This window comes from Orycteropus afer, unplaced genomic scaffold (genome assembly GCF_000298275.1).
Source record: "Orycteropus afer afer isolate SDZICR_OR568_19922 unplaced genomic scaffold, OryAfe1.0 scaffold00007, whole genome shotgun sequence".
In the NCBI taxonomy this organism is placed as follows: Eukaryota; Metazoa; Chordata; class Mammalia; order Tubulidentata; family Orycteropodidae; genus Orycteropus; species Orycteropus afer.
This window is the reverse complement of record NW_006921594.1, coordinates 11,413,211-11,437,521: the sequence shown is the minus strand read 5'-3', so window position 1 is coordinate 11,437,521 and position 24,311 is coordinate 11,413,211. Positions and strand designations below refer to the sequence as shown.

General features: G+C 40.8%; 1 protein-coding gene across 1 annotated transcript in view; it reads right to left on the bottom strand.

The window, feature by feature from the left end:
• Positions 1-24,311, bottom strand: part of LAMB4 (laminin subunit beta 4) — a 113,992-nt gene that overhangs the window by 70,891 nt on the left and 18,790 nt on the right. The window contains exons 6-13 of the mRNA XM_007945055.1: positions 23,901-23,964; positions 23,527-23,741; positions 22,383-22,503; positions 20,937-21,125; positions 15,422-15,601; positions 13,233-13,342; positions 9,583-9,662; positions 8,472-8,622 (exon numbers count right to left, since the gene is read on the bottom strand). Of these exons, the coding sequence (XP_007943246.1) occupies positions 8,472-8,622; positions 9,583-9,662; positions 13,233-13,342; positions 15,422-15,601; positions 20,937-21,125; positions 22,383-22,503; positions 23,527-23,741; positions 23,901-23,964 (1,110 nt within the window). The remainder of the gene's footprint in view (positions 1-8,471; positions 8,623-9,582; positions 9,663-13,232; positions 13,343-15,421; positions 15,602-20,936; positions 21,126-22,382; positions 22,504-23,526; positions 23,742-23,900; positions 23,965-24,311) is intronic.

Sequence of the window (24,311 nt, the reverse complement as noted above, 5' to 3'; positions counted from 1 at the left end):
ACATAGTATGCGAAAACATCATTCTACATGCTAGTTTGGTGAATAGTGACTGGGGTCTTAAAAGCTTGCGAGGGGCCATCTAAGATGTAGCAATTGGTCTCTCCTGGTCTAGAGCAAAGAAGAGTGAAGAAAATCAAACAGGCATGGAAACAATTAGTGGACCATGGAAACCTCAGCCCACAAAATGCTGAGACCAGAAGAACTAGATGGTATGCTAATTACTTGGGAAGGGGTCAAAATTGGAGATCCTGGGTAGAGTAGGAGAAAAATGTAGAACAAAATTAAAAAATCATAAAAAAGACCAGGCTTACTGGTCTGATACAGACTGGTGAAACCCCAGAGACTATGGCCCATAGTCACCCTTTGGGCCACTCCTGTGGCTTAACTTGCAGCCAAATAGTAGATAGGTCTATGAAGTGGACAATTACACCAGGAAAGTGCACTCCTTAGAACAATCAACAATGGAAGATCAGAAGGGCAGCATTTGTGCAGGTAGAAAGCTCAGAAGGCAGGAATACATAGAAAAGAAGGACTCCGGGAAAACATAGACAGACAGGAAGGGAGAAGAGAGCTAGTATACTGTGGGGTTTGTAAACAATGTCAGAAAACAAACTGTGTTTGAATTGTTGAATGGAGAATGAATTTGCTCTGTAAATTTTCAACCAAGCCATAATAAAAAGTTTTTTTAAAAAAAAGAAAGAAAAGAAAATGAAGTAGTAATTAAAGGAAAAGGAAAAGTTTTAAAAAGACATCTGCTCAGTAACTAATAATGTTGTAATTCAATGTAGAAAGATTTTACAAAACAGTTTTGTTGTTAGTATTTGTGTAATCTAAAAAATATTACATCAATACAATTTACAACTATATAGCATTATTCTCTGATTAAAGTTGATAATAAACATTGCTAAACATTCTGTAGGGTCTGGTATGAGAGGAGGTCCTTGGGGGAGGGGAAGTGACACTGCTAGTTACTGTACCAGGTGGCATCAACTCTAGTGATGCCACTGCTACAATTCTACAGGGCAAGTGGCATGTATGAAAACCAGTTGCCCAGTTAAGTCAATTCTGTCTCATGGTGACCTGGAAATATATCAGACTTTCTTCTGAGATGTCTCTGGATGGATTGAACCACCAACCTCTTAGTTATCAAGTGAGGCTGTTTCCATCACCCAAGGCCTTCCTTTTATGTGTAATGAACTGTTTTAGATAATGGGTTCATGAACAGGGCAGACTGATGTCTGCTTTCTTTTGCATCTTCTACTTACCCATTTACAAACACGCACATAGAACCTCCATAAAGATCTCTTGAAGGAACAAACGATGAATGAGCAAATAAGCTTAAAGTGGCCCAGGCTCTGAGTGACTAATTGTTGGATGGCTACAAGGCCTTGGGCTTCTGAAGCCATTGAGGCAGGGCCTTGAGGCACCCTAGACACGCACTCCAGAATTAACCCACAACAACTGCATGAAATCAAGGGCACATTCAGGGCGTCATCCACAAAGTCTTTTTTCTTCTCCAACCAAGAGGAGAGCCTTCCTAAGCACTATACCTCTCCTTACTAAATGACAAGACATTGAAGTTCTTTGTGCTCAACTCTCCAACTTCACAGCACCCAGCTTTCCTGAAATTTTCATCTTGAGATGGAATACAGCTACTTAAGTTTTCCCCAGAGGCTCTCATTACTTTGAACTTAGTTCTTTTCTGCATTTCTATTTGTGAAGCCAGTAAGAGCTTACAGTGACTGAGCACTTACATGGACCAGGGATGGTTCTAAGTGCTTTACAAGTATTATTTCTTCATAACACAATAGACAATAGCCATTGAGAAAATGGTTTACCTCGCTTTGCTCGTCAGCACGTATGCTTTGCTTCTGATTTCTCCTCAGTATTATATTTCCTTTGTCAATTGTGAAATCATTTCCTTGTTGCTGGAAATAGACATCACATTGAGGCCAAGCTGTTGCTAATATCTTAAGAAAAAAAAAGGCAGTGTAAGTAACTCTTAGAGATTGAATTATGTGTTAGAATCCTATTCCCTATACCTGTGGATGTAATGTAATGTAATCATCTTCCATAATGCAAGTTAACATAATGTAATCAATCAATCATACTACTGTAGGGTGAACTCAAAACCTAATCACTTCTGAGTAATATAAAGAGCTGCATAGACTCAGAAACGCAAGCATATACTGGGGAAGAGAGATGCCGTATGAGCCAAGGAACCCAGGAATACTCAGAGCCACCAAAAAGGAATCAACACAGCCAAGACCTTGATTTAGACTTTCAGCTTTCAGAAATCTGAAAAATATTTTTCAGTTCTTTAAAGCCACCAGTTTGTGGCTCTTTTATAGCAGCACAAGGGAAATAAGACTGTAACTATCAAAAGTTCTGATAATATTGATAATACTATAAACTAAAAGATAATCATGATTCATATTTAACAGCCTTGATGTCTCACTCTGCTGCAGAGCGAAGAAATGCAGGTAGTTTACACAATTTTGGTTGCTTCTTTGTGCAAAAGGACAATTTTTGGTGGTCCTAATAGGACCAAACATCTTTTTAAAGGATATTTTAAAAATGAAAGCTTAAACTGAGAAAATATTTTATTTTATACTTTTCTACTGGGTCGGGGCCGACTCGACGGCACATAACAACAACAACAACAACAACTGGTTTTATAGTTTGTTTTTTTCTTTTGGTGTATGTGTGCATGTGTTTTAAGTGCAAATGTAATGTTTTAATGTGAAATCTCAGGGGGAAAGTTGAAGGAAATCCACACTGAGCAGGGCATACAGATTCAAAGTTGTATTAGACAGTGTGACCAAGACTGATAGCTCACAGTTTGTCTCAACACAAGAGGTTGTGTTGGTGGAAATTGTGAAGAGCTCAGCTGTTAACCAAAAAACTGGCAGTTCAAAACCACTAATGGCTTCATGGGAGAAAGACTAGTGACCTGTTTCTGTAACAATTGTTGTTTTTGTGTGCCATCTAGTCAATTACAACTCACAGGGACCCTATATGAAAGAGTAGAACTGTCCCATAGGGTTTCCTAAGCTGTAATATTTACCTGTGCAAATCACCAGGTCTTTTCTCCCCAGGAGGTACTGGTGGGTTAGAACTGCAGACCTTTTGGTTAGCAGCTGAGTGCTTTAGCAGTTGCACCACTAGGGCTCCAAGAAAACCCTATGAGGCAGCTCTGCTCTGTTGATGGGGTCCCTGTGAGTTGAAACTAACTCAACAGCATCTAACAACAACAGGTTATACCAGGAGATCCAAATTCAACCAGCCAAACTGGAGCATAGGAGTCACACAGTCATGCAATTCTAATTTCCTTAAGACCCTGGTTTTTGTGGGCTTCTATTTTATATCATCTCTCTTAGTCTATTCAGCTATTGACCCAGCTAGAATCTCCTAGTATTCCATGTCTCCAAATTTTCACTGCATCCTGGACATTGAGTTGATGTCCATTGGTTGATTTTACATTGTTAGTTTTACAAACAAGATTAATTTTATACATGTGACCCCTGTCAGGAACTTCTGTTATTCCAGACTTTACTATTCAGACTCTCAGCCAAGCTCTCTGACTGGCTCCTGGACCACCCTGGGATAAGGACCCTATAAAATACCATACTGGAATTATACTTTTTTTTTTGTCCTTTATTTTCCTTACCAATTGTGTTTATTTTATAGCACAAAATTATAAGCTAACTTTATAAAGAAAGCACACATTGTAGAATTAAGGTTAACACATATTACAGTGAATTAAATCAGTATAATCTGTGACTTTAAATCATCTTGTCTCCACAGATCACTCTTGTAAGAAAATAGATCAAGGCTTCCCACGGGAATCACCTGGGGATCCTGATAAAATGCAGATTGTAATTCAGTAGGTCTAGGGTGGGGTCTGGGGAGCTCTGGTAGCGTAGTGCCTAAGGCACTTGACTGCTAACCAGGAGACTGGCGGTTCAAACCCACCAGCCACTCCTTGGAAGGAAAGTTGGGCAATCCTGCTTCCGTAGTGATAACTGCCTCGGAAACCCAAGGGGGGGGGGGTCGCTATGAGTCGGGGCGGACTCGACGGCAAAATAACAACAACATAACAGGGTGGGGTCTGAGACTCTCCAGGTCTGATGAACTCCCAGGCAGTGCCAACATTGCTAGTCTTCAGGCCACATTTGAGTAGCAAGGATATGTGTGCAGGTGTATATGCATACAGCTATCAATACATGTGTTGTTAGTAGCTGTTGAGCTGAATCCTACTCACGGAGCCTCCATGTGTACTGCATGTAGCACTGCTCCGTAGGGTTTTCAAAGCTGTCACCTTTCAGAAGCAGATTGCCAGGCCTGTCTTCCCAGGTGCCTCTGAGTGGGTTTGAACTGCCAACATTTTGGCTTGTAGTTGAGTGCTCAACCATTTGCACCACCCCAGCACTCCTAAATATATGTGTATATAAGTAGAGTGTGTACCCATGTATATATGTGTGCATATTACATATGTATTTATATGTCCTTTTGAAGATCCACCAAGAAAAATCATTGTAATTCTTAGTTCACCAATTTGAGCATTAAAACAATTATTCATAAAATATAAGATGTGTTCTTGCATTCACTTCCTTTCATATCTCCATCTCCAGTCTTTTTCTTCTCTCTGCTACCTTTTAATTTAGAGCCTTACTTATGCCTGTCTGGCTATCCCCCATCACTTGTCTTTCGGTTAGTCATTCTGTGGTGGGTTGCATGGTGCTGGAAGGTATGTTACTGGTATTTCAAATACCAGCAGGGTTACCCATGGTGGACAGGTTTCTTTCTTTCTTTTTTTTACTTAATATGGGAGCTCTGGTAGCATAGTGGCTAAGGCACTTGACTGCTAACCAGAAGGCTGGTGGTTCAAACCCACCAGCCACTCCTCGGAAGGAAGATGGGGCAATCTACTTCCGTAGTGATACTGCCTCGGAAACCCAAGGAGGGGTCACTATAAGTCGGGTCTGACTCGACGGCACATAACAACAACAACAACATGTGGAATTTATATGTTCCCTCTTTTTTGAGTACAGTGAAAGATTCCATCCAAATCTTCTGCCATTGAGTTGATTCTGATTCATAGTGACCCCCATTGGGTTTCCAAGGTTGTAAATCTTTACAGAAGTAGCTTGACTCATCTTCTGTCCATGGAACAGCTGTTGGGTTTGAACCACCGACTTTCTGGTTAGCAGCCAAATGCCTTATCCACTATACCACCAGAGCTCCTTTAGTGATCCAAAAGGAAGTGAGGGCATTAAAAGATTTATACATGAATCTTTTAGCAACATTATTCATAATAGTTAAAAAGTGGAAACAAAGTACAACTACTGATGGGATAAACAAAATATGGTTTCTCCATTCAATGGGTGCATGGATAATTTCTTTTAGAAAGAGCAGCACAAGGTTGGTCCCTATGAGGTAGAGGTTAAAGATGTCCCAAATGTCCAACTTTTCCAAACTGCCATGCCACTCCATCATCTCTGACATAAACTCTTCCTCCTCCCCTCAATAATCTCTCTCCTGTCTTAGGGTTCCATAGTTCACTGTAATGTCTCACAGAACTCACAAACTCCCAAGGAAGTGGCTCATGTGGGGGTGGTGGAGGCTGAGAGACTGGTAGGCTGGCAAGTCCCAGGTCTGTGGGTAGGTCTGGAGGATTCATGTGATGGCAGTGCTTGGTGAGTCCAAATCAGCAGGTCAGATGTCAGCTGCTGTCTCAAGTCCAGGCGTGAGATGATGATGAACGAAATGCAGATGGGTAGCAAGAGAGTGAGCTTTCCCAGAATATCCCTATATATACCCTCAAGCTAAGGGTGGTGACTCGAGTCACCCCCTCCAGCAAGGCGGGACTCCATACATCTCACCGTAAGCAGGCACAGAGAGTAGGATTTACAATACATCACAAAATGGGCGGTGACCTGAGTCACACCCTCCAGGAGGATGGGACTCAAGATGCTTGCCTCCCTGTTGTTGTTGTTGTTATGTGCCATCGAGTCAAACCCGACTCATAGCGACCCTTCCTTGGGTTTCCGAGGCAGTATCACTACGGAGGTAGGATTGCCCAACCTTCCTTCCGAGGAGTGGCTGGTGGGTTTGAACCGCTAGCCGTCTGGTTAGCAGGCAAGTGTCTTAGCCACTATGCTACCAGAGCTCCCCTTGCCTCCCTAAACGGGCATAAAAAACCAAAGCAAACTCCCTGCCATTGAGTCAATTCTACTCATAGAGACCCCTCCTTGGGTTTCTGAGGCAGTATCACTATGGAAGTAGATTGCCCAACCTTCTTTCCAAGGAGTGGCTGGTGGGTTTGACCACCAGCCTTCTGGTTACCAGTCAAGTGTCTTAGGCACTACACCACCAGAGCTCCTTAAACAGGCATAGGGATTAGGATTACAACATAACAGAAAATGGAGGACGATGGCTAGAAGGGCCGTATTAAGCAATTCCCTGCACTTCATTGGGGTACATCAGAGCATTAAGGAAAGAACCTGATGCACGCTGCAACATGGATGATGTTCAAAAACATTATGCCAGGGGAAAAAAGCCAGACATAGAAGACACATATGGTATGTTTTCAATTACACGAAAATTTCAAACCAGGAAATCTATACAGAGAAAGTAGATCAGAATGGTCTTCTGGTGTGTGAGTGGGATTTGACCACCAACTTGCACAAGAAAACTTTCTGGTCTGAAGGAAATGTTCTTAACCTGGATAGTGATTATCACACAGTTCTGTACGGCCACTCCTGGGAAGGAAGGTTGGGTGATCTATTTCCATAGTGATACCACCTCAGAAACCCAAGGAGGGGTCGTTATGAGTCAGGTCCGACTCCATGGCACATAACAACAACAACAACACACACTTGTTAATTTTACTTTTTAAAATAGAAATGACCTTTTACTTACACTGAGGCAAATGGAGCAAATGTCCCTAAGCTATGCCACTTTATAAAGAGTAAATAACAAAATAAAGTCAATATAAAGCAATAAAACTCAGCCATAATCTTTACTTGTTGATTTTGATCAAACTTTGACTCAAGAAAGGTTTTTAAAGTAAAAAATATAAGATAAAGAAGTACAATTGAAGAGATCCGTATACCAAGTAAAAATCACAGGCACTTCTATTATACCATCACAATTATTTACCTTTTCATTTAGTATTTGGATATCTGGTATCTTAATTTGCTTTAATTTTTCCAAAGACAAGTTCTGTGTTGAGGTTACTACTGTATCTAAGATGGCAAGTAAGTCATTCCTGGTCCTTTGGGAGTTATTTATGATGGAAGTTGTTTCATTAGTTTTCTCTTCAGCAGATGTTTTTAACCTGGATAGTGATTGTTACATGGTTCTATACATTTACTCAAAATCATTCAACTGTTCTTTTAACAATGGATCTCATTTTTTGTTTTAAATTATATCTCAAGTTGTTTTTCAAGGCAAAAAAGGGGTTATTTGGAAGGGAAAACTCATAATATGCATGTGAGAAGAGACCACTTTAAAAGTGGTGAAATATGAATTTGAAGATAAACAATGTCACAGTACTTGCTTAGTAGATGAAAGGTAATATGACATTGAAGATTTATAAAAGGTCATGATATTTGTCCAAGAGAGTAGGATATGAATTATTCTTTTGTTATTTCAGTTTTTAACTGAATAAACTGAAGTCATTGTGGTCCAGTCAATTATGACTCATAGGAACCCTGTAGGAGAGAGAAGAGCTGCCTCACAGGGTTTCTAAGGCTGAAATTTAACAGAAGCAGACTTTTTCTCCCAGGGAGTGGCTGGTGTGTACAAATTACAAGGCTTTCAGTTAGTAACTGAGCGTTTAACCACCGTGCCACCAGGTCTCCTTTTTAAACTGAATACATGACATGAATTATTCTTTTTTTTTTTTTTTACTTTAGGAAAAGGGATTTATCACTCCTACAACTGAAAAATCAGAGTCTAACATGTATTTTAATATTTTCTCTAATTGTTTATATTTTATTCATTCATTCCACTGATATCTATAAAGTTCCTACTATGTGTCAGGTACCACGCTAGGCACTAGTGTAATGAATGACCTCGATATACATGCTCCCTGCCCCCATATGGTTTATTGGGGAGACAGACAAATAGATGCTGGGTAAACACATTTTTTTGTGATCAATGCATTAAAGAGCCAAAGTCAAGTCAGCTTCATGACACTTTAGTCCAGCTCATCGTTATGTGCGGGTTGCCATGTGCCAGGCTCTGCTAGAACTGGGATATAAAGATAAACAAAACACAGGCCCTGCCCTCAAGAATGTGTGTACTTTGCAGTTCCAGGATGTACTACACTCTGCTCTGATCCGTGTTTGGGATCAAAAGCATTCTTCTGTAGACACCTTAACTAGGATCTCAAGGGTGTGCTGTATGTGTTGGCTGACACTCCATCAAATGAAGTCTAGAGGAAGAGGCAGTGAAATACCAACCAAAGGCGCGAGTCCCTGGGACGGTGTGGCTTCCTCTGCCTCGTACAGGTAGAAATTCAAAGGAGCAAAGAAGTAGCCAGGAGCTGGCTCTGTGCAGGTCCGGCCAGTGATGTGGGGGCGACATTGGCACTGCCCGTCCTCGGGAGAGCACCTGAGGGAAAAAAAGTCCATGTGAAAAAAGGCAGGAGGTAGAGAAGACGAGTGTGAAATGAAGGGGTGAGAGTCCTGGGCTAAATGGCCCCTGAGATCGAGCCAGTTCTTTGCATGATTGATTAAGTGTCCTATAAGAGGGTACTGAGAGGCATGGGCTCAACACGTCTCATCTAGAAAAGTGAATCCAGACCCTTGGAACCCAGGTAGCCACTTCTCTCCTCAACGGCTCTCTGACTCAGCTCTGAAAACAGGGGAAAGGAGAAGGGAGGGCCTCTCCTTACAGGATGGCAACAAGTTGGTGTCCTCTGAAGGTCAAGTCACACGTTTCCAGGCATCTACACACCGCTTCAGCATCTCTGGGTGGTGAAGTGGTTAACACGCTGACTAGAAGGGTGGAGGCCGGACTCTACTCAGAGGTACCTTGCAGGAAATACCTGGTGATCTATCTGTGAAAAATCAGCCACTGAAAGTCCTACGGGGCACAGTTCTGCTCTGACACACATAGAGTAGCCATGAGTCGGTGTAGACTTGATGGTAACTATTTTTTCACACAACAGTTCATGAGATATCCAGGCAGCTGGATTGTTTACCTTTCCCATGGAAATAGCTGAAGTGGTAGCATAGTGCCTAAGGCACTTGACTGCTAACCAGAAAGCTGGTGGTTCAAACCAGGGCAATCTACTTCCATAGTGATACTTCCTTAGAAACCCAAGGAGGGGTCCCTATGAGTTGGGTCTGACTCAGGTCCAACTCAACAGCACATAACAACAACAACAACAACAACAAAATAAATCAGCTGGGTTGTAGTTAATGTCTCTAGATCACCGTTTATTAATGTACTTTGCTTGATAAATAAGATCCTTCACCTATGACTAAACACAAATCAATAAAATGTGCTTTTGTGTGGAAATATGAGGAGCATTTCCACAACACTTCATGATTCATTTTACTGACTTACGTGTTAGAATAAGCACCTCCAATGTCACAGTCACAGGGAGAACATCCATGGGGATGACTTCCCAGTCCCCAGTATCCCACCTATGAAGAAAACAAGCTCAGGTGATCCAGTGTATGAAGATGTTTGCTGTCCTAAAGTAGAATATTAAAATCACACAACTGAATTGAAGCATACCAAATAGTCAAACAACCAGAACAATCACATGGTGACTTTTCTTGTCTACACACTTGGTAATGGTCTCTGCAGAGACGTCTCCCGTCCCCAGGGCTTGAAGTGAAGAGGAGAGGAGAGCTGTGATACTCAATGAGAGCCACACAGTTCCTGCGACAGAATCAATTTATCCTCAAGCTGGATTGCTTAAGGTCATCTCAGGAGAAGTTCTTCTCCCAGTTGGTTTCCAACTGCTTTTATAAAACTGATAGGTTCCCTTAGCGTAAGAATCCCTGGAGAATTTATTTACACAATACTGAAGTGTTTGGGGAAAAAAAAATTAATTAAGCCGATTTTGAGGTGTTATATGAATATCACAGGTTAGTAGAGCCCTTTGTTTTTAAACCAGTTGTTTTGGCATAATGTGGCCCCAGCTTGAGAGTCAGGTCTGTTGTTGAAGACGTTTTTTATCATTGCAACATCTTGACCTTTATTCAATATAAACAGCTGGTAAAATATAAACAACTATTTTTTAAAAATCTGATAACATTTAGTATAAAAGTTTTAGAAAATATTTTCTCCTTAAATCTCAGATACAATTTAAATTTTAATAGACATGAAACTATCATTTGGAATGGATGTATTAAATTACCCATGATTTTTGTTATATTGGTAAAATTACACCTAAAGTGATTCATTTTAAACATTTAAATGTGATGTAATCTGTTGCAAAATGTTGCAAAGAACTTCTGATTTTTTTTTCAAAACCAAACTTCAATTTAGGGGGCAAAGAAATGAAGGACGACTTCACTCATGAGGTTGTCAAAACTCCCTGTTGGTCATGGAGGACAACCATTTTTGTCACTTTGGGGAAGGTCCAGGGTACCATTGATAGATATGGATGTGGTACATCTGGTGATACCCTGGACTCACCCCCCAGGGACCCTTTCCCATGCGGCTGCCCCAGCTCATTATTTTCCTCCTATAAACACAATCAAGTCTATATACCTCACATGTTGACAGTTAACCTGCCAATGAAAAAAGTCAGCCTGGATGAGTGAAGTAAGTCAGTGACAAAAGGATAAATAATGTCTGATCTCACTTTTATGAAATACCTGGAATAGGCATGTGTGTAGAGACCAGCGTTTATTAGTAGTTACCAGGGGAGACTTGGGGGGTGGGGCGCGGAAATGAGGACCCAATGCTTAGGGGACATGAACCTTCTGTTGAGGGTGATGGTTTAATTTGGGAATGGAGGGGACATGAACCTTCTGTTGAGGGTGATGGTTTAATTTGGGAATGGATAAGGGTGATGGCTGAACAACATAATGAGGATAACTAATGTCACTGAATTGCACATGGGAAGACTGCTAAAATGTCAAATACTTGTTACATATTATGTATTTACCACATTCACAAAAGAATTTGGACTGGAGTCTGGCATTTGTCTGGAATGATTTCATTTGCTGTCTTTGTTGACCCTTTAACCAACTGTGTATTCTTCTTTGTGTTACACACATGGTCACAGCAATTTGCCGTGGCTGAACTAATGTGAGAGCTAGCTCACATTCTCTCTGTCTTTAACATAAAACTTCTAGCCTATCTGCCTTGCCTTACAGCATCTTTTCTTCCTATTTACTTCCTTGCTTTCTTTCCCCACCTCCCCTACTCTATCCTAATATGTTTTCAGTAAAATGACTTAGGATTTTAGCACAAAAGTATGTCCTAATAGGCATATGTTTCTTATTTATCAACTAAATTTCTTCAGACACATCAAGGTCACTGTTCTTTTATTAGGTTAAGTTTTTATTTTTTCTTTCTAAAATGTCATGATGGGCTGCCAAGATTGGAGAACAAAGAAAAGAGTTGGGTTTGAACTCCCTAATTGCATGATACATTTCTTGTGAAGTAAAAAATGTTTTCAGAACATATATGCTCATATATTTCCATGCTCATGTTTATTTCCCACAGGAATCCGTATTATATTTAAACCTAAAGGTTTTTCTTTTTTTTTAAAGACCTTGTGCAAAATGTTTATGAGCAAAGAAAAGTAGGGATGTTGAGAGGATCATATATTAGAGATAAAAGCAAGATCCCATGATCTGACAGACCACAAAAAGGCAGATAAACGCTCTTCTCGTCTACTGTTTGGCACGTTCAGGAAAGCAATGGGTAAACCTACAGACATCTGTGCCTGGGTCAGTTCGGCCCAACCCAGTGGTATGCTGGTAAGAGTTTAACAACCAGCTCTCTGCTGAGCGGAGGAGGGGGACTGGTTTATAGTGTTTGCTGAAATCACTATTGTTGTTGTTGTTGTTATGTGCCCTCGAGTAGCCCCCCCCCCCGACTCATAGAGACCCCTCCTTGGGTTTCCGAGGCAGTATCACTATGGAAGTAGATTGCCCAACCTTCCTTCCGAGGAGTGGCTGGTGGGTTTGAAACCACCAGCCTTCTGGTTAGCAGTCAAGTGCCTTAGGCACTACGCTACATAGCCAGTTTCAAGCTACCAACATGATGTCTGGGAATGAGGATTTGGGAAGAGATGGACAATAGCTTGCCATTACAAAGGATTTCTGCCATACAGATACAATAGGCAAAAATAACATTGGTGCATAGATGATAGTAAAATGTAAAACAATTTGGAAGTGAGGAGTTTCAGCATTTCATACTTTTTAAAAACATCATTTATGGAATTGTAAGTTTTACAATTTAACTTCTAATAGGGGTTGCTTTTAACAACTGATTTGCAAAATAACTGAAAGTTCAATAATCAGCTCTAGAAAGCCAGTATGAGCTGGCTGTAGCATGGCACTGGCCCAAGACAATTTGATTAAACTGATATCTCCCTCCTCCTCCTCCTTCTACTTCTCTGTCTCTCCATATATAAATTCACACACACACACACATTCTTATAATGTTCAGTGTTCTTTGAAAAGGTATACCTTATTTGATTCAACATTTTCATAGATGCTATTGCTTGAAAAATTGCCACTGAGGAAGAAAGGTAAGGCAGTTAATGATGTGGTGGAATAGTGTGGGAGACATGTTATTGACACAAATAATGACAATATACTATATGAAGCAGAATATGATACTTTGTGGAGGAAAGGCAGTTGAGGTGATTCTTAAAGGATGGACCCATTTTGAACACAAATCTGGGAGAAAAGACATTAGTGTACTAATTTACATACTTTCTGCTGATGAGAAATAAAGTTCTTCAGAATCTTTTCTTCCCATCACATCACCCCAGCCAAGGCCAAGATGTCCTATAGTCAAGAGTAGAAAGTACTAACTTTGCTCACTAAAAGGTGCCAATAAGCTTGCCTCAAAGTGCCCATCACTAAGTACCAAAGGCATCTAACAATAATTCTCATCAGGCTTCAAACTGAAATAGAGCATTAGGATAAGGAAAGTTTTAACAAGACCTAGTCTCTTCTGGGCAATGGCAGTAGAACTCTACATAGTTGGATATAAGAGGGAAATCATTGGCAAATACATACAGCACATTCTTCGCAGTGTGGTCCGGTGACAAATGACTGGCACAAGCATTGGCCTGTATCCACATCGCAGGTTGAGAATGGCAGACTCCCGAGGGGGTTACAGTTGCAGGCTGAAAGCACAGCATACACCGTTATTCTCATTCTTCTTTCTCCACTGTTTGACATTGTCTTTAATAACTTGCACTGAACAAAACATGTGGCCTGAAGAACAGAGTAGCCTGCTTTGACAAGTTTACTGGTTACACAATGAGTGTACTACATGAACCCTGCATAAGAAATCCAGTGCCAGACACCTCCAGACCTTCTTCATGTCTGTTCCATTGGATGGTAATTAGGAGGAGACAAGCAAGTGTAGGAAGTTGTGCAAGATAGAGAGCCAGGCACAGTTAACTGAGTGATGCCAGCCAGGTTGGGTGACTCAGAGGCAGAGGTTATTGAGTGTCATGGTTATTAAAGATGGTCCTTCTCTGGCAAATGCAGCCATCATTTCCCTTCCTCTTCTCTCTTTCTTACTGCCTTATTATTTTCCCTTTCACTCTCCCCCTCCTTCTCTTTTTACCATAGACATTTCTGAATCCTGCTTATTTCCTGAAAGCCAAGAAATGATGCTAGCAGAGTGCTCCCTGCTGATTCTCCTGCAGGTAAAGCCATTGTTCGTGAAAACAATGCAAACACCCATCAACTAATGACTAGATCAACAAAATGTGTGATATCCACACAATGGAATCTTATTCAGCCATAAAGAGGAATAAAGTACTGATGTATACTACAACATGGAGGGCCTTGAAAACATTTTTAAGAGAAATAAGCCAGCCACAAAAGAGCATATATACTGCGCGATTCCATTTGTATGAAATATCCAGAGGAGGCAAATCTATAGAGACAGAAAGTCAATTGGTGGTTGCCTAGAGCTAGGTGTGGGGAGGAAATTGGGGGTGACAGCTGAAGGGCCCCATTTCTTTTCTGGGTAATAAAATACTTTGAAATTGATTGTGGTCAGTGTTGCACAACTGTGTGCATATACTGAAGACCATTGAATTGAACACTTCAAAGATGAGTTGTATGGTATGTGAATTATATCTCAAGAAAGCTGTGACAAAGAAAACAAAAACAAAAGAAAAAACAATATTTAGCTTGTTCTCCAAGGACATCAAGTTAGTCACTAAACCAGGGGGGACTCCAGAGTCCACATGGAGTGCAGGAAGTTATGAGGGAAATTGGCTCAACCATAATTCATTATCATGAAATTTAATCTTGCAATTAAACTCAAAAAGAAGAAGCATTTTATTACTGGAAAATTCAAAATGTTGCGCTCTAAACATGTAAATACAGCCCCCAGTTCTTTATATGGGCAAAAATACAGAGCAGGACTCGGCAACTGAATGGAAATGATTTACCCCGAGTTCCCTGAGGAATCTGAAACTCTAGGAGGTCTTCTAAAAACACCCAAATCCACGGCCATCAAGTCAATTCTGACTCACAGAGACCCCGGCTGGCTTCCCAAGGTGGTAAATCTTCACGGAAGTAGATTGCCCATCTTTCTGTGGAGCAGGTGGTAGGTTTGAACTGCCAACCTTTTGGTTAGCAGTCGAATGCCTTATGCAGCTCTAAACTTCTGTGATCCTATAGCCAAGAGTCAGCCATTTGACCTCAGAAAACTGCTGAGGTTCTACTTCCCCTCAACCTTTCCTCTGACTCTTTGGTTTTTTAATTCCCTTTGTCAGAGAACATATGAACTAATACTATCAGGAATGTGAGAAGAAAGGGGAAAAATAATTTTAAAAAAGATAAGAGTCTAGCCCTTGAAAATTGACAAAAAAGTCATCAATCTACGCAGAAATGCATAACGTAACAATGAATTTGTATATAGCTCTCAGGAGAGTCCTAGTGGAGGCTGTTTTTCAAAGGTTTTGCAACTTGGCATTATGTTTCTTGGCATTTTCCCCTACTTTTGCTACAGTGGGAAAATATGAATGCCCTCTGCTGGTCTTCTATGATAAATTCAGCAAACCATTGACAAGAGATCTCCACTAACTCCCTAAAGTTTGCAGAAGGTGTTGTATAATTTTTAAAAATTCAGAGGCTGGCAGGACTCTTATTATTTATAATTCCTGAAATTTAGGGCTGACAGAGACATCCCCAAGCTTTAAAATGCATCCAGGTTGGTGGAACTGCCCATGTTGACTTACACTGACAGCCGAGGGGATCACTGGCGCTCAGTCCATAGTGGTTGGGTTTGCACTGGTCGCATTTGGCTCCTTCCACGTTCTCCTTACACAAGCATTGGCCAGCCACAGACCCCAAGGCAGGATCAGAGTGACTCACACAAATGCCACCAGATAAGGTCCCATCAGGGTCACATTCACAAGCTAGGGACAGAGACACAGACATTCACTGTCTTAGTTATTTGTAAATTGTGGGAAACTTGAAATATAAGCATAGCATTTTACCCACACCATAACTAGTTTACTCTGTTTTAATCATTAAGCTTGTTTAAATAATTAGACCAATGGGCAAAGGCTATTCAGAAATGATTCCCAGATCTCTCTGGCCTTGGAAAATGTTGACTAATTCCATGTGATAAATATTTAAAAGACTTTTAAAAGATTCTACAGTAACAGGCACAGAAGAAGACTAATATTATGAAAACTGGATTTTGGTGGTTATGGACTGAAAAAAAAAAAAGAACTCTAAAGATGAGATAAGATCAAGAGATAGCTAAGAGTGGGATGCTGTGCTGAAATATGTCACAAATGGTTAAGTCCTCTGCTACCAGTAGAAAGGCTCCTTGGGAGACAAGCCTGGCAATCTGCTTCCCAAAGGTCACAGCCTTGGAAACCCTCTGAACCAGCTCTACCCTGCATGCCCCATAATGACATGGGGTCATTAGGAGTAAGAATTGACTTGATGGCAACTAACCACCACCACCACCCATTGCCCTTGAGTTCGTTCTGACTCACAGTGACCCTGTAAGGACAGAGTAGATCTGCCCCATAGAGCTGCCAAGGCTGTAAATCTTTGCAGAAACCAATGGCCACACCGTTCTCCTGAGGAATGGCTGGTGGGTTTGAACCATCGACCTTCTGGATAGCAGCTGAGTGCTTGATCACTGTGTCACCAGGGCCTCTGTGACCAACAACAATATATGTATGTGTGTTACAGAGTACAACTGCTCCATATAGTTTTTGCAGCTCTAAGCTTAACAGGAACAGATGCCAGGACTTTTCTGTGGTACGGCTGGGTGGGTGTGAACTGCCAGCCTTTAAGTTAATTGCTGTTGTTGTTGTTGTTATGTGCCGTCGAGTCAGACCCGATTCATAGCGACCTCTCCTTGGGTTTCCGAGGCAGTATCACTACGGAAGTAGATTGCCCCATCTTCCTTCCCAGGAGTGGCTGGGGGGTTTGAACCGCCAGCCTTCTGGTTAGCAGTCAAGTGCCTTAGGCATTACGCTACCAGAGCTCCTTTTAAGTTAATGTTGTTGTTGTTGTTATGTGCCGTCGAGTCGGCCCCGACTCATAGCGACCCCTCCTTGGGTTTCCGAGGCAGTATCACTACAGAAGTAGGATTGCCCAACCTTCCTTCCGAGGAGGAGTGGCTGGTGGGTTTGAACCACCAGCCTTCTGGTTAGCAGTCAAGTGCTTTAGCCACTATGTTACCAGAGCTCCTTAATAGTCTCATGCAAAATATTTGCATTACCTAGGGACTCTCTCTATGTTGTTGTGTGCAGTTAAGTAGATTCTGACTCATAGTGACCTTACATGACAGAGTAGAACTGCTCCATAGGGTTTCCTAGGCCATAATCTTTATGGAACCAGATTGCCAGGTCTTTTCTCTTATTGAGCTTCTGGGTAGGTTTAAACTGCCATCTTTTAGTTAGTAGCCAAGCGCTCAACCATTTGTGCTACCAAGGCTCTTTCTCTTTCTCTCTCTCTCTATCCTGTAATGGCATCAAGGGGCATGAGGAGAAACAAAACAAAACACATACACACACACATAAAATGTCTACCAAATTTTTGAAACATGGTTAGAAAGTGAATCTGTCCTTTATTATGATGGATTGAATTATGTCCCTAAGAATATGTGTTGTAAATCCTAACCTCTATGCCTGTGGTTTCAATCCCATTTGAGAAAGAGTTTTCTTTGTTATGTTAATTAGGCATGATGAATGTAGGGTGTATCTTGAGTCAATCTTTTTTGAGACACAAAAGAGATGAAATAAACCAGCAGAGTAGAGATGGGGTATATATGCCAAGACACAGGGTGATCTCCAAGGAATCAGAGAGCAGAAGCTGAAGAGACAGGGACCTTCTTCCAGAGCCAAGAGGGAAAGCCTCCCCTACAGCCCATGCTCTGAATCGGGACTCTGAGGCCCCTAAATGGTGAGAGAATAAATTTCTGTTTGTTAAACTCATCTACTCGTGGTATTTCTGTCACAGCAACACTAGATAAATAGGATACTAAGGAAAAACAGCATCGGGTTCTGTTTGGTTCTGAAAAACCACAATTTTCTTCTAATTCAGGACAGTTGCTTCTAGAAAAGGAGGAAAAAGCTGGATTCATTTTAGAAGCGGCCATAAGGAAAAAGCTCAACTTTATTTGGAAGACATCCCAAAAGGTCAGCAATGAGTTCCAGAGCATAATTTAATTGTGCACAAAAGCATCATTTGAGAGAAGGATATGGGTGAGTGGATTATAACTTCATTTTGAAATAAAACTCTGTTATAACCTCTCAGAAGTCCAATAAAATCTCTTAGTGTCACACAATTTAATTCCAAGGAATTTTTATTATCAATGGCTGATTCCACCAACTTTTCTTTTTTCTTTATCACATTTGACTGTGTTTTAATCACAGAAGACTTAAAATTAGTCAACTGTAGGTCTGGAATCTGTTTATGTAAATATTTAGATTCAAATAAGGACAATTTAGAAAAATTTATGTGAGCATGTTAATTGGTCTTTTTAAATATATATCATTTATATCCATTGATATACACTCACTGACATATGTTTAGGTTAATGGGGAGACATTGGGGAGTCTGATTACGGTAGTTTGTACAAGTTCTTCATCTTCCTTTCATGGAAAAACTCCATGTTCACAAGAATGACTTTCAAATTTCATGACAGGGATACTCATTTTCTGTCCCTGGTTTCATTCAAAAGCACAACTAAGTGGCTCTTAAGGGACAAGACTTTGACTGATGAGTCTGAAAACGTTTGGTTTACTTATTTCCAAACATACTTCCAGACTCCTAGATTATCTGTTTCAAACATTGCATTCCCTTGATCCCACCCAAGAGGACAATTTCATCTTCTTTTACAAATACATAGCTTTTCAAACATTTGTAAATGTTGTTTGTGTGTGTGCAAGTGTGTGTGTATGTGTTTGTGTGCATCATTACAAGTTTCAGTAAAAATTGTAGGACAAGTAGGAAGTTAAAGAATGCTTTAAAGTGAATTTTCTGAGAATTCAGTTCTTCGTAATAGTTTTGAATAGATTACATAATTTTGTGCACTCAGATATCTATTGAGCAATTTTAGCAAAACTTCATTTATGTTTCCTACTTTGTGATGAAATCTAGGACTTTATATGTATTCTGGTAGCTACTGAACTGCTTTTGCATAAGATTTTATTTCATGCTTTCTGATGACTCTAATTTTGAAGTTACAGTTTTATAACCCTTAAATTAATGATGTAGCCCCAGAAACAGGACTTCTGGGTATTTTGGACTAGGCAAGCCTCCCCAGGTCTCGTGTGTCCTGACCATTGTTACTGAGTGCAGACAATACAAGGCCTTGCTTGCTCTTTATTCAGTAATTTCTCAGGGTAGTGTTTGCAGAAAGAAGCCTTGAGGGATGGGCCAAGCTCTTCTGCAGACAAGCCGCAGGCTTGCTTCCATTTGCTAAAAAACAATGAATTTGCCAAGTGCTGCTGAATTCTCAGCAGTGACCCAAACTTACTAGGTGTGCAGGATCCATTTGGATCCTTTGTGTCAACCCCACAGGACTTGGAGAGCAAAGAGAAACACAACACAATGCTCTTGCTGCTCACTGTGCTGTGAGGAATAAAGTCCTTGTCTTTGGCCCCGGAGTCTTGTGTCTTCCACCAGCATCCACAGAAGCATATCAGCTAACTTGTTAGTTTGCAAGTAGGGTAAAATCTCAGCCCTGGTTCTTGAGCCTGGGTATTTGAAATCAGGCTGGAGTGTTTAGCTAGGCAAGAATGGACAGCAGGGCTGGAACTAGGGTGCAAAATTTGAGGTGGCACTCACTCTCAGGTTAGTTTATGTGCTAATCCTTCACTTACATGACCCTGAAAATGAGAGCTTTCTTAAACTTTGGGAACTTGCTTCATTCTAGTCCCAGTCCTGCAGGAAAATGAAAATTAAAACAATGGTGAGATACCATTTCATTAGCCAAAACTAAAGTGTGGAAAAACCCAACATCAGTAAAAATTCAAATGTGACAAAACCAAGTGTCAACAAAGATATGGAGGAACAGGAACTCTCATATACTTTTGGTGGGAGTGTTGATTGACATTTGACTTAGGGGACAAGTCAGTATTATCTAGCCAATTTGAAGAAGCACATACCCAATGGCTCAACAATTCTCCTTCTGGTTATAGCTTAAGGACAGTCATTGTGCATGTGCATAAGGTCACTTATACAAGAATGTTTACTGCATCATCAAAAGAAGAAGGGACAACGATATTTTGTCATATTTATAGGAAAGAATTCTGTATAGAAATTAAAACTGAAGTTCTAATGCTACCTGATAGGGACAAATGTCAAAATATAATGTTGAATGAAGCACTCAAGGTGCTCAGGGCATAATGTCATTTACCTAAAGTTTGAAAGCATGTCAGTGTATACAAAAATATATAGAAGTGTAAAAAACATTTTAAGGATAAATGCCAAATATGTGAGTTTATCTCTAGGAAGAAGGGCAGACAAATGGGACTGATGTACAGCTGGGACATCAACCTTTCCTGTAGTGTTTTATTAAAGAAAGTCCTGGAGGTGATAAAGTAAAACATTAAGATGTGACAAAGTTGCATAATGGGTAAAAGGGTATTTATTATTTTATTCTCTATTCTTGCATGGTTGAAAGATTTCATTAAAAAAGAGTGAGATTAAAGAGAAAATAAAAATACTTTTAAAAGTTAAAAAATGGAGAAAAAGAATAAGCAGAATAAATTGAATTCTGTACAGCAAATCAAATGTTTTAGCCAATTTCGGTAACTGAGCTACTTCCCTGCTCTGACTTCCAGGCAATGAGGGTGTTTCTGCAGCATTGTTTGAAATCATTGCCTCCTCCTGGTTGAATTCAGAATAGTTTCCAGATTCACCACTATCAGCCACTGTTGCAAGATTACCAGGAGAGAACTAGATAATTCGGTCTGATTTGTTTTGAAAAAGAAAAGCTCTTAAAATTAAAGTGGTTTATTTTTGGCAGTCCCCTACTCTTCAGACCCTAAGGTGAGTCATACCAAGCCACCCAAGGAGCCATGGAAGAAAGGTCTTACTCTGGAGTACTTTGCCTCATGGAGCAGTTCTACTGGGGTCACTGTGAGTCAGAATCCACTCCATAGCAACAAGTTTGTTTCTGTAGAGCATTTTGGAGTTACTGGTAGGCAGTGGGGACTGGCACCCAGCAGGATTTGCTCAAACAAGTGGAAAGGTTGGGATCCAAGACTGGGGACTCACGGATGCATGGGTCAGGATCTGAGATGGATTTGAGGGGATCCCTGTAGAAAAGGGATTTGCAGCGGTGGCAGTGCTGTCCCTCCGTGTGGTGCCGGCAGTCTTCACACACGCCTCCGCTTACCCCACCACTTGCCAGGTACACAGTCATGTTGAAGTGGCAGCGGTCAGAGTGGCCATTACAGCTACATGCTGAAGAAAGAGACCAGAGTTACTGGGAGACTAGCTGAGGTTCTGGGATTAATAGGCTTTCAGGAATTAATCACCGCGTTTTCTAAACTTTGCCATCTTTTAGCTGGTCTGTCTTCTTTCTACTGATACACCAAGTATACAAAGGGTTAAAATGGGTGCTTTCAAAGGAGTCTTCTAGAATTATGGTTCTGTCCATCTGCTTTCTATAAAATGTGTTAACTGAAATGTTTGCTGCATGTTGTTAGCTTCCAGGGAGTCAGTTTTGACTCATAACAACACCCTGTGACAGAGAAAAATTGCTCCTCAGGGTTTTTTGGGCTGTGAGGCAGATTGAGAGGCCTCTCCTCCCAGGAGCTGCCTTCTACCTTTGCGGCCACTCCCAAGCCTCCTGGGCCACCCAGGTTCCTAATCACTCGAGTGATCTAAAAGCCCTACAGTGCAGTATTTCTGCTGTTCAGTGAACAATACGTTTACTGGTTTATGTTTCACAGATTTGAATTTTTACCTCATATTTTCTGTGTAGTTATGTCTTAGTCTGGTAATGCTGCCATAATAAAAATGCCACAAGTAGGTGGCTTTAAATAATAGAAATGTATTTTCTCACAGTTTAGGGGCTAGGAGTCTGAATTCAGGACGCTGGTTCTAGGGGGAAGCTCACTCTCTGTTGATTCTGGGGGATGATCCCTGTTGCTTTAAGCTTCTGAAGCCCCGAGTTCCTCAGATCCTTGGCAACCTTCATGTGACATTTAATCCCACCCCACCCCCCAATCTCATGCTTACTTCTGTGTGTAATCTGTTTATCAGTCAAAGTGATTAGATATAGAACCCACCTCAATGAGGTATGCATCTAGTCAATGTAATAAATGTCCTATCTCCAAACAGGATGAGATCCACAGGTATAACCCACCATCATGAAGTTCATTCCAACCCATAGCGACCCTGTAGGACAGAGTACAACTGCCCCATAGGGTTTCTGAGGCTGTAAATCTTTATGGAAGTATGAATCTTTATGCCTCATGTTTCTACTGTGGAGTGGTTGGTGAGTTTAAACTACCAACCTTTTGGTTAGCAGCCAAATGATTTAATCGCTATACCACCAGAGCTCCAATTGAAGATACTAGGATGTCACAAAACTGGAATTGGGAGCCAGAAGTTCACCATCTTTGTCCCCTGCTCCCACAGAATGAACTAAAAGTTCCTCAAAAGAAGAAAATATTGAGTGCTCTCAGCCACTGCTGAGAACTCATTGTTACCCACGTCTGCAAGTGCTGTCCTGGGGGCCTTCAGCGGGCTTCCAAGGAGTGTCTTGGAAGAAATCCTTGCATCTTTCACAGTTCAGGCCATCTGTGTTGTGCTGACAGATACACTGACCATGAACCTACATCGGATGATAAGTAAACAAAGAGGTACAAGAGGGTTTATCTTGGAGGACTTTGGGCTCTTTAAATGGAAAATGAAATATGAGGCATGGGGCCTTTCTGGGTCTTAGCTTCCCCTATGTTAATTATAGTACCAAGCTTGAACAGTTTTTATTATTTGCTAACTATCTTTTATATTTTAAAAAATTTTGGATATTTTGTGCACATTTACAATATGTTTTTTGGCTTTTCTGAAATCTAGGTTCAGGGCAGAATATTTCAGTCCTTAGGCTAGGGAAGGGAGTGTGTGTGTGTGTGTGTGTGTGTGTGTATGACATGACTTAGGAATATAAGGGCAAATACAGAGTTAGAAAGGTAAAGAATTTGAGGATAGGTGTGTGATTCTTTTCGGTTTCCACAAAATGCCTTCAATGGAGCATTTTGCAAAGGGAGAAAATATTTCCAGTGAAACCTAGAGAAAGCAGAGTGTGAAGGTGTGACAGCCTTAACGTGAAGCCTTGTGTGATTATGCTAATAAATAATTTAAAAGTATTAGTTGCCACACTCCTTAGGGCTCTACATAGAAATACAATTCTAATACCTCAGTCTTTTAAGACTAGCCTCAGGAGTAAGAGAGATCTGCAGTGGAAGACACAGCCAGTCGTTAGGTAACACTGTTACTGTCAGTAGCCATTTTCCCCTTGTCAGATGTTACTGACACATTTTAGCACTAAGTACAGGAGCTTACACACAACAGGTCTTCAATCAATTTTTGTGAGAGAATGAACATGAAATTATCCATTCCCTAAGAGACAAAGAGAATCAATTATCATAAATTCTGCTCATTAGTTCAATGATGTAGCCATGATCTTTGCTGGATGCCCAGTATGTGGCAGAATCCATAGGAACCTCTGTCTAGGTCAACCAGAAGGTTGAATACTACCTGTGCCAACACAAAGCTGCCACTTCTGATCTATACTCAGCACTAGGATAGTGAAGAGCAGGCAGGAGAGCCAAAGCCCTCTTTTGGATTCATAACTCACCATTCCTGGAGGGCTGAAAACATCTCCCCGCACCTTCTGCATTGGGCCACACTCATTAGCATGACCATTGCAAAAACAGCTTCCCCGAACAACCATCTTGTACAGAGCATAGTAGTATTTATCAAGGGAATCATTTTGACTCCTTCCAAGTAAAGTATCACCAAGAGTATGGAGTTTGGTAAAGTTTATCCTCAAGTTTGTTAGTGTCACAAGGTCTAGAGAAAGGAAAATAATGAATCAAAGTTCACTGAGGTGCCATTAGTTCAAGGAACACTCCTTGACTGATACCCACTTGATGACTACAGAAATGTGAAAATAAGGAATGCATGCTCATACTATGAAAGTTGGTATGAAAAATATAAACCAATTCATACCCTGGATGTAAGGACTGTAAGGGTTTTCTATTTCAAAGCTGGGATCCAAAACCTTTAGAACAACCTGTAAAACAAATGTAGGTAAATGCATAGCATTCTACTCAAAAAACATAATTGTCATATATGGTTTTAAAGAAGAGATCTTGACCTTATAGGAAGGCTGAACCAGTGCAGCCCAACTGGTGTAGGATACAGATTATCATTTGGGTTAATATATCAGTGAAAATGAATGAAAATTATTAAACAGTCATCTTTTGGTTCTATATGAACTGTTGTTGTTGTTGTTATGTGCTGTCAAGTCGGCCCCGACTCATGGTGACCCCTCCTTGGGTTTCCGAGGCAGTATCACTATGGAAGTAGATTGCCCAACCTTCCTTCCGAGGAGTGGCTGGTGGGTTTGAACCGCCAGCC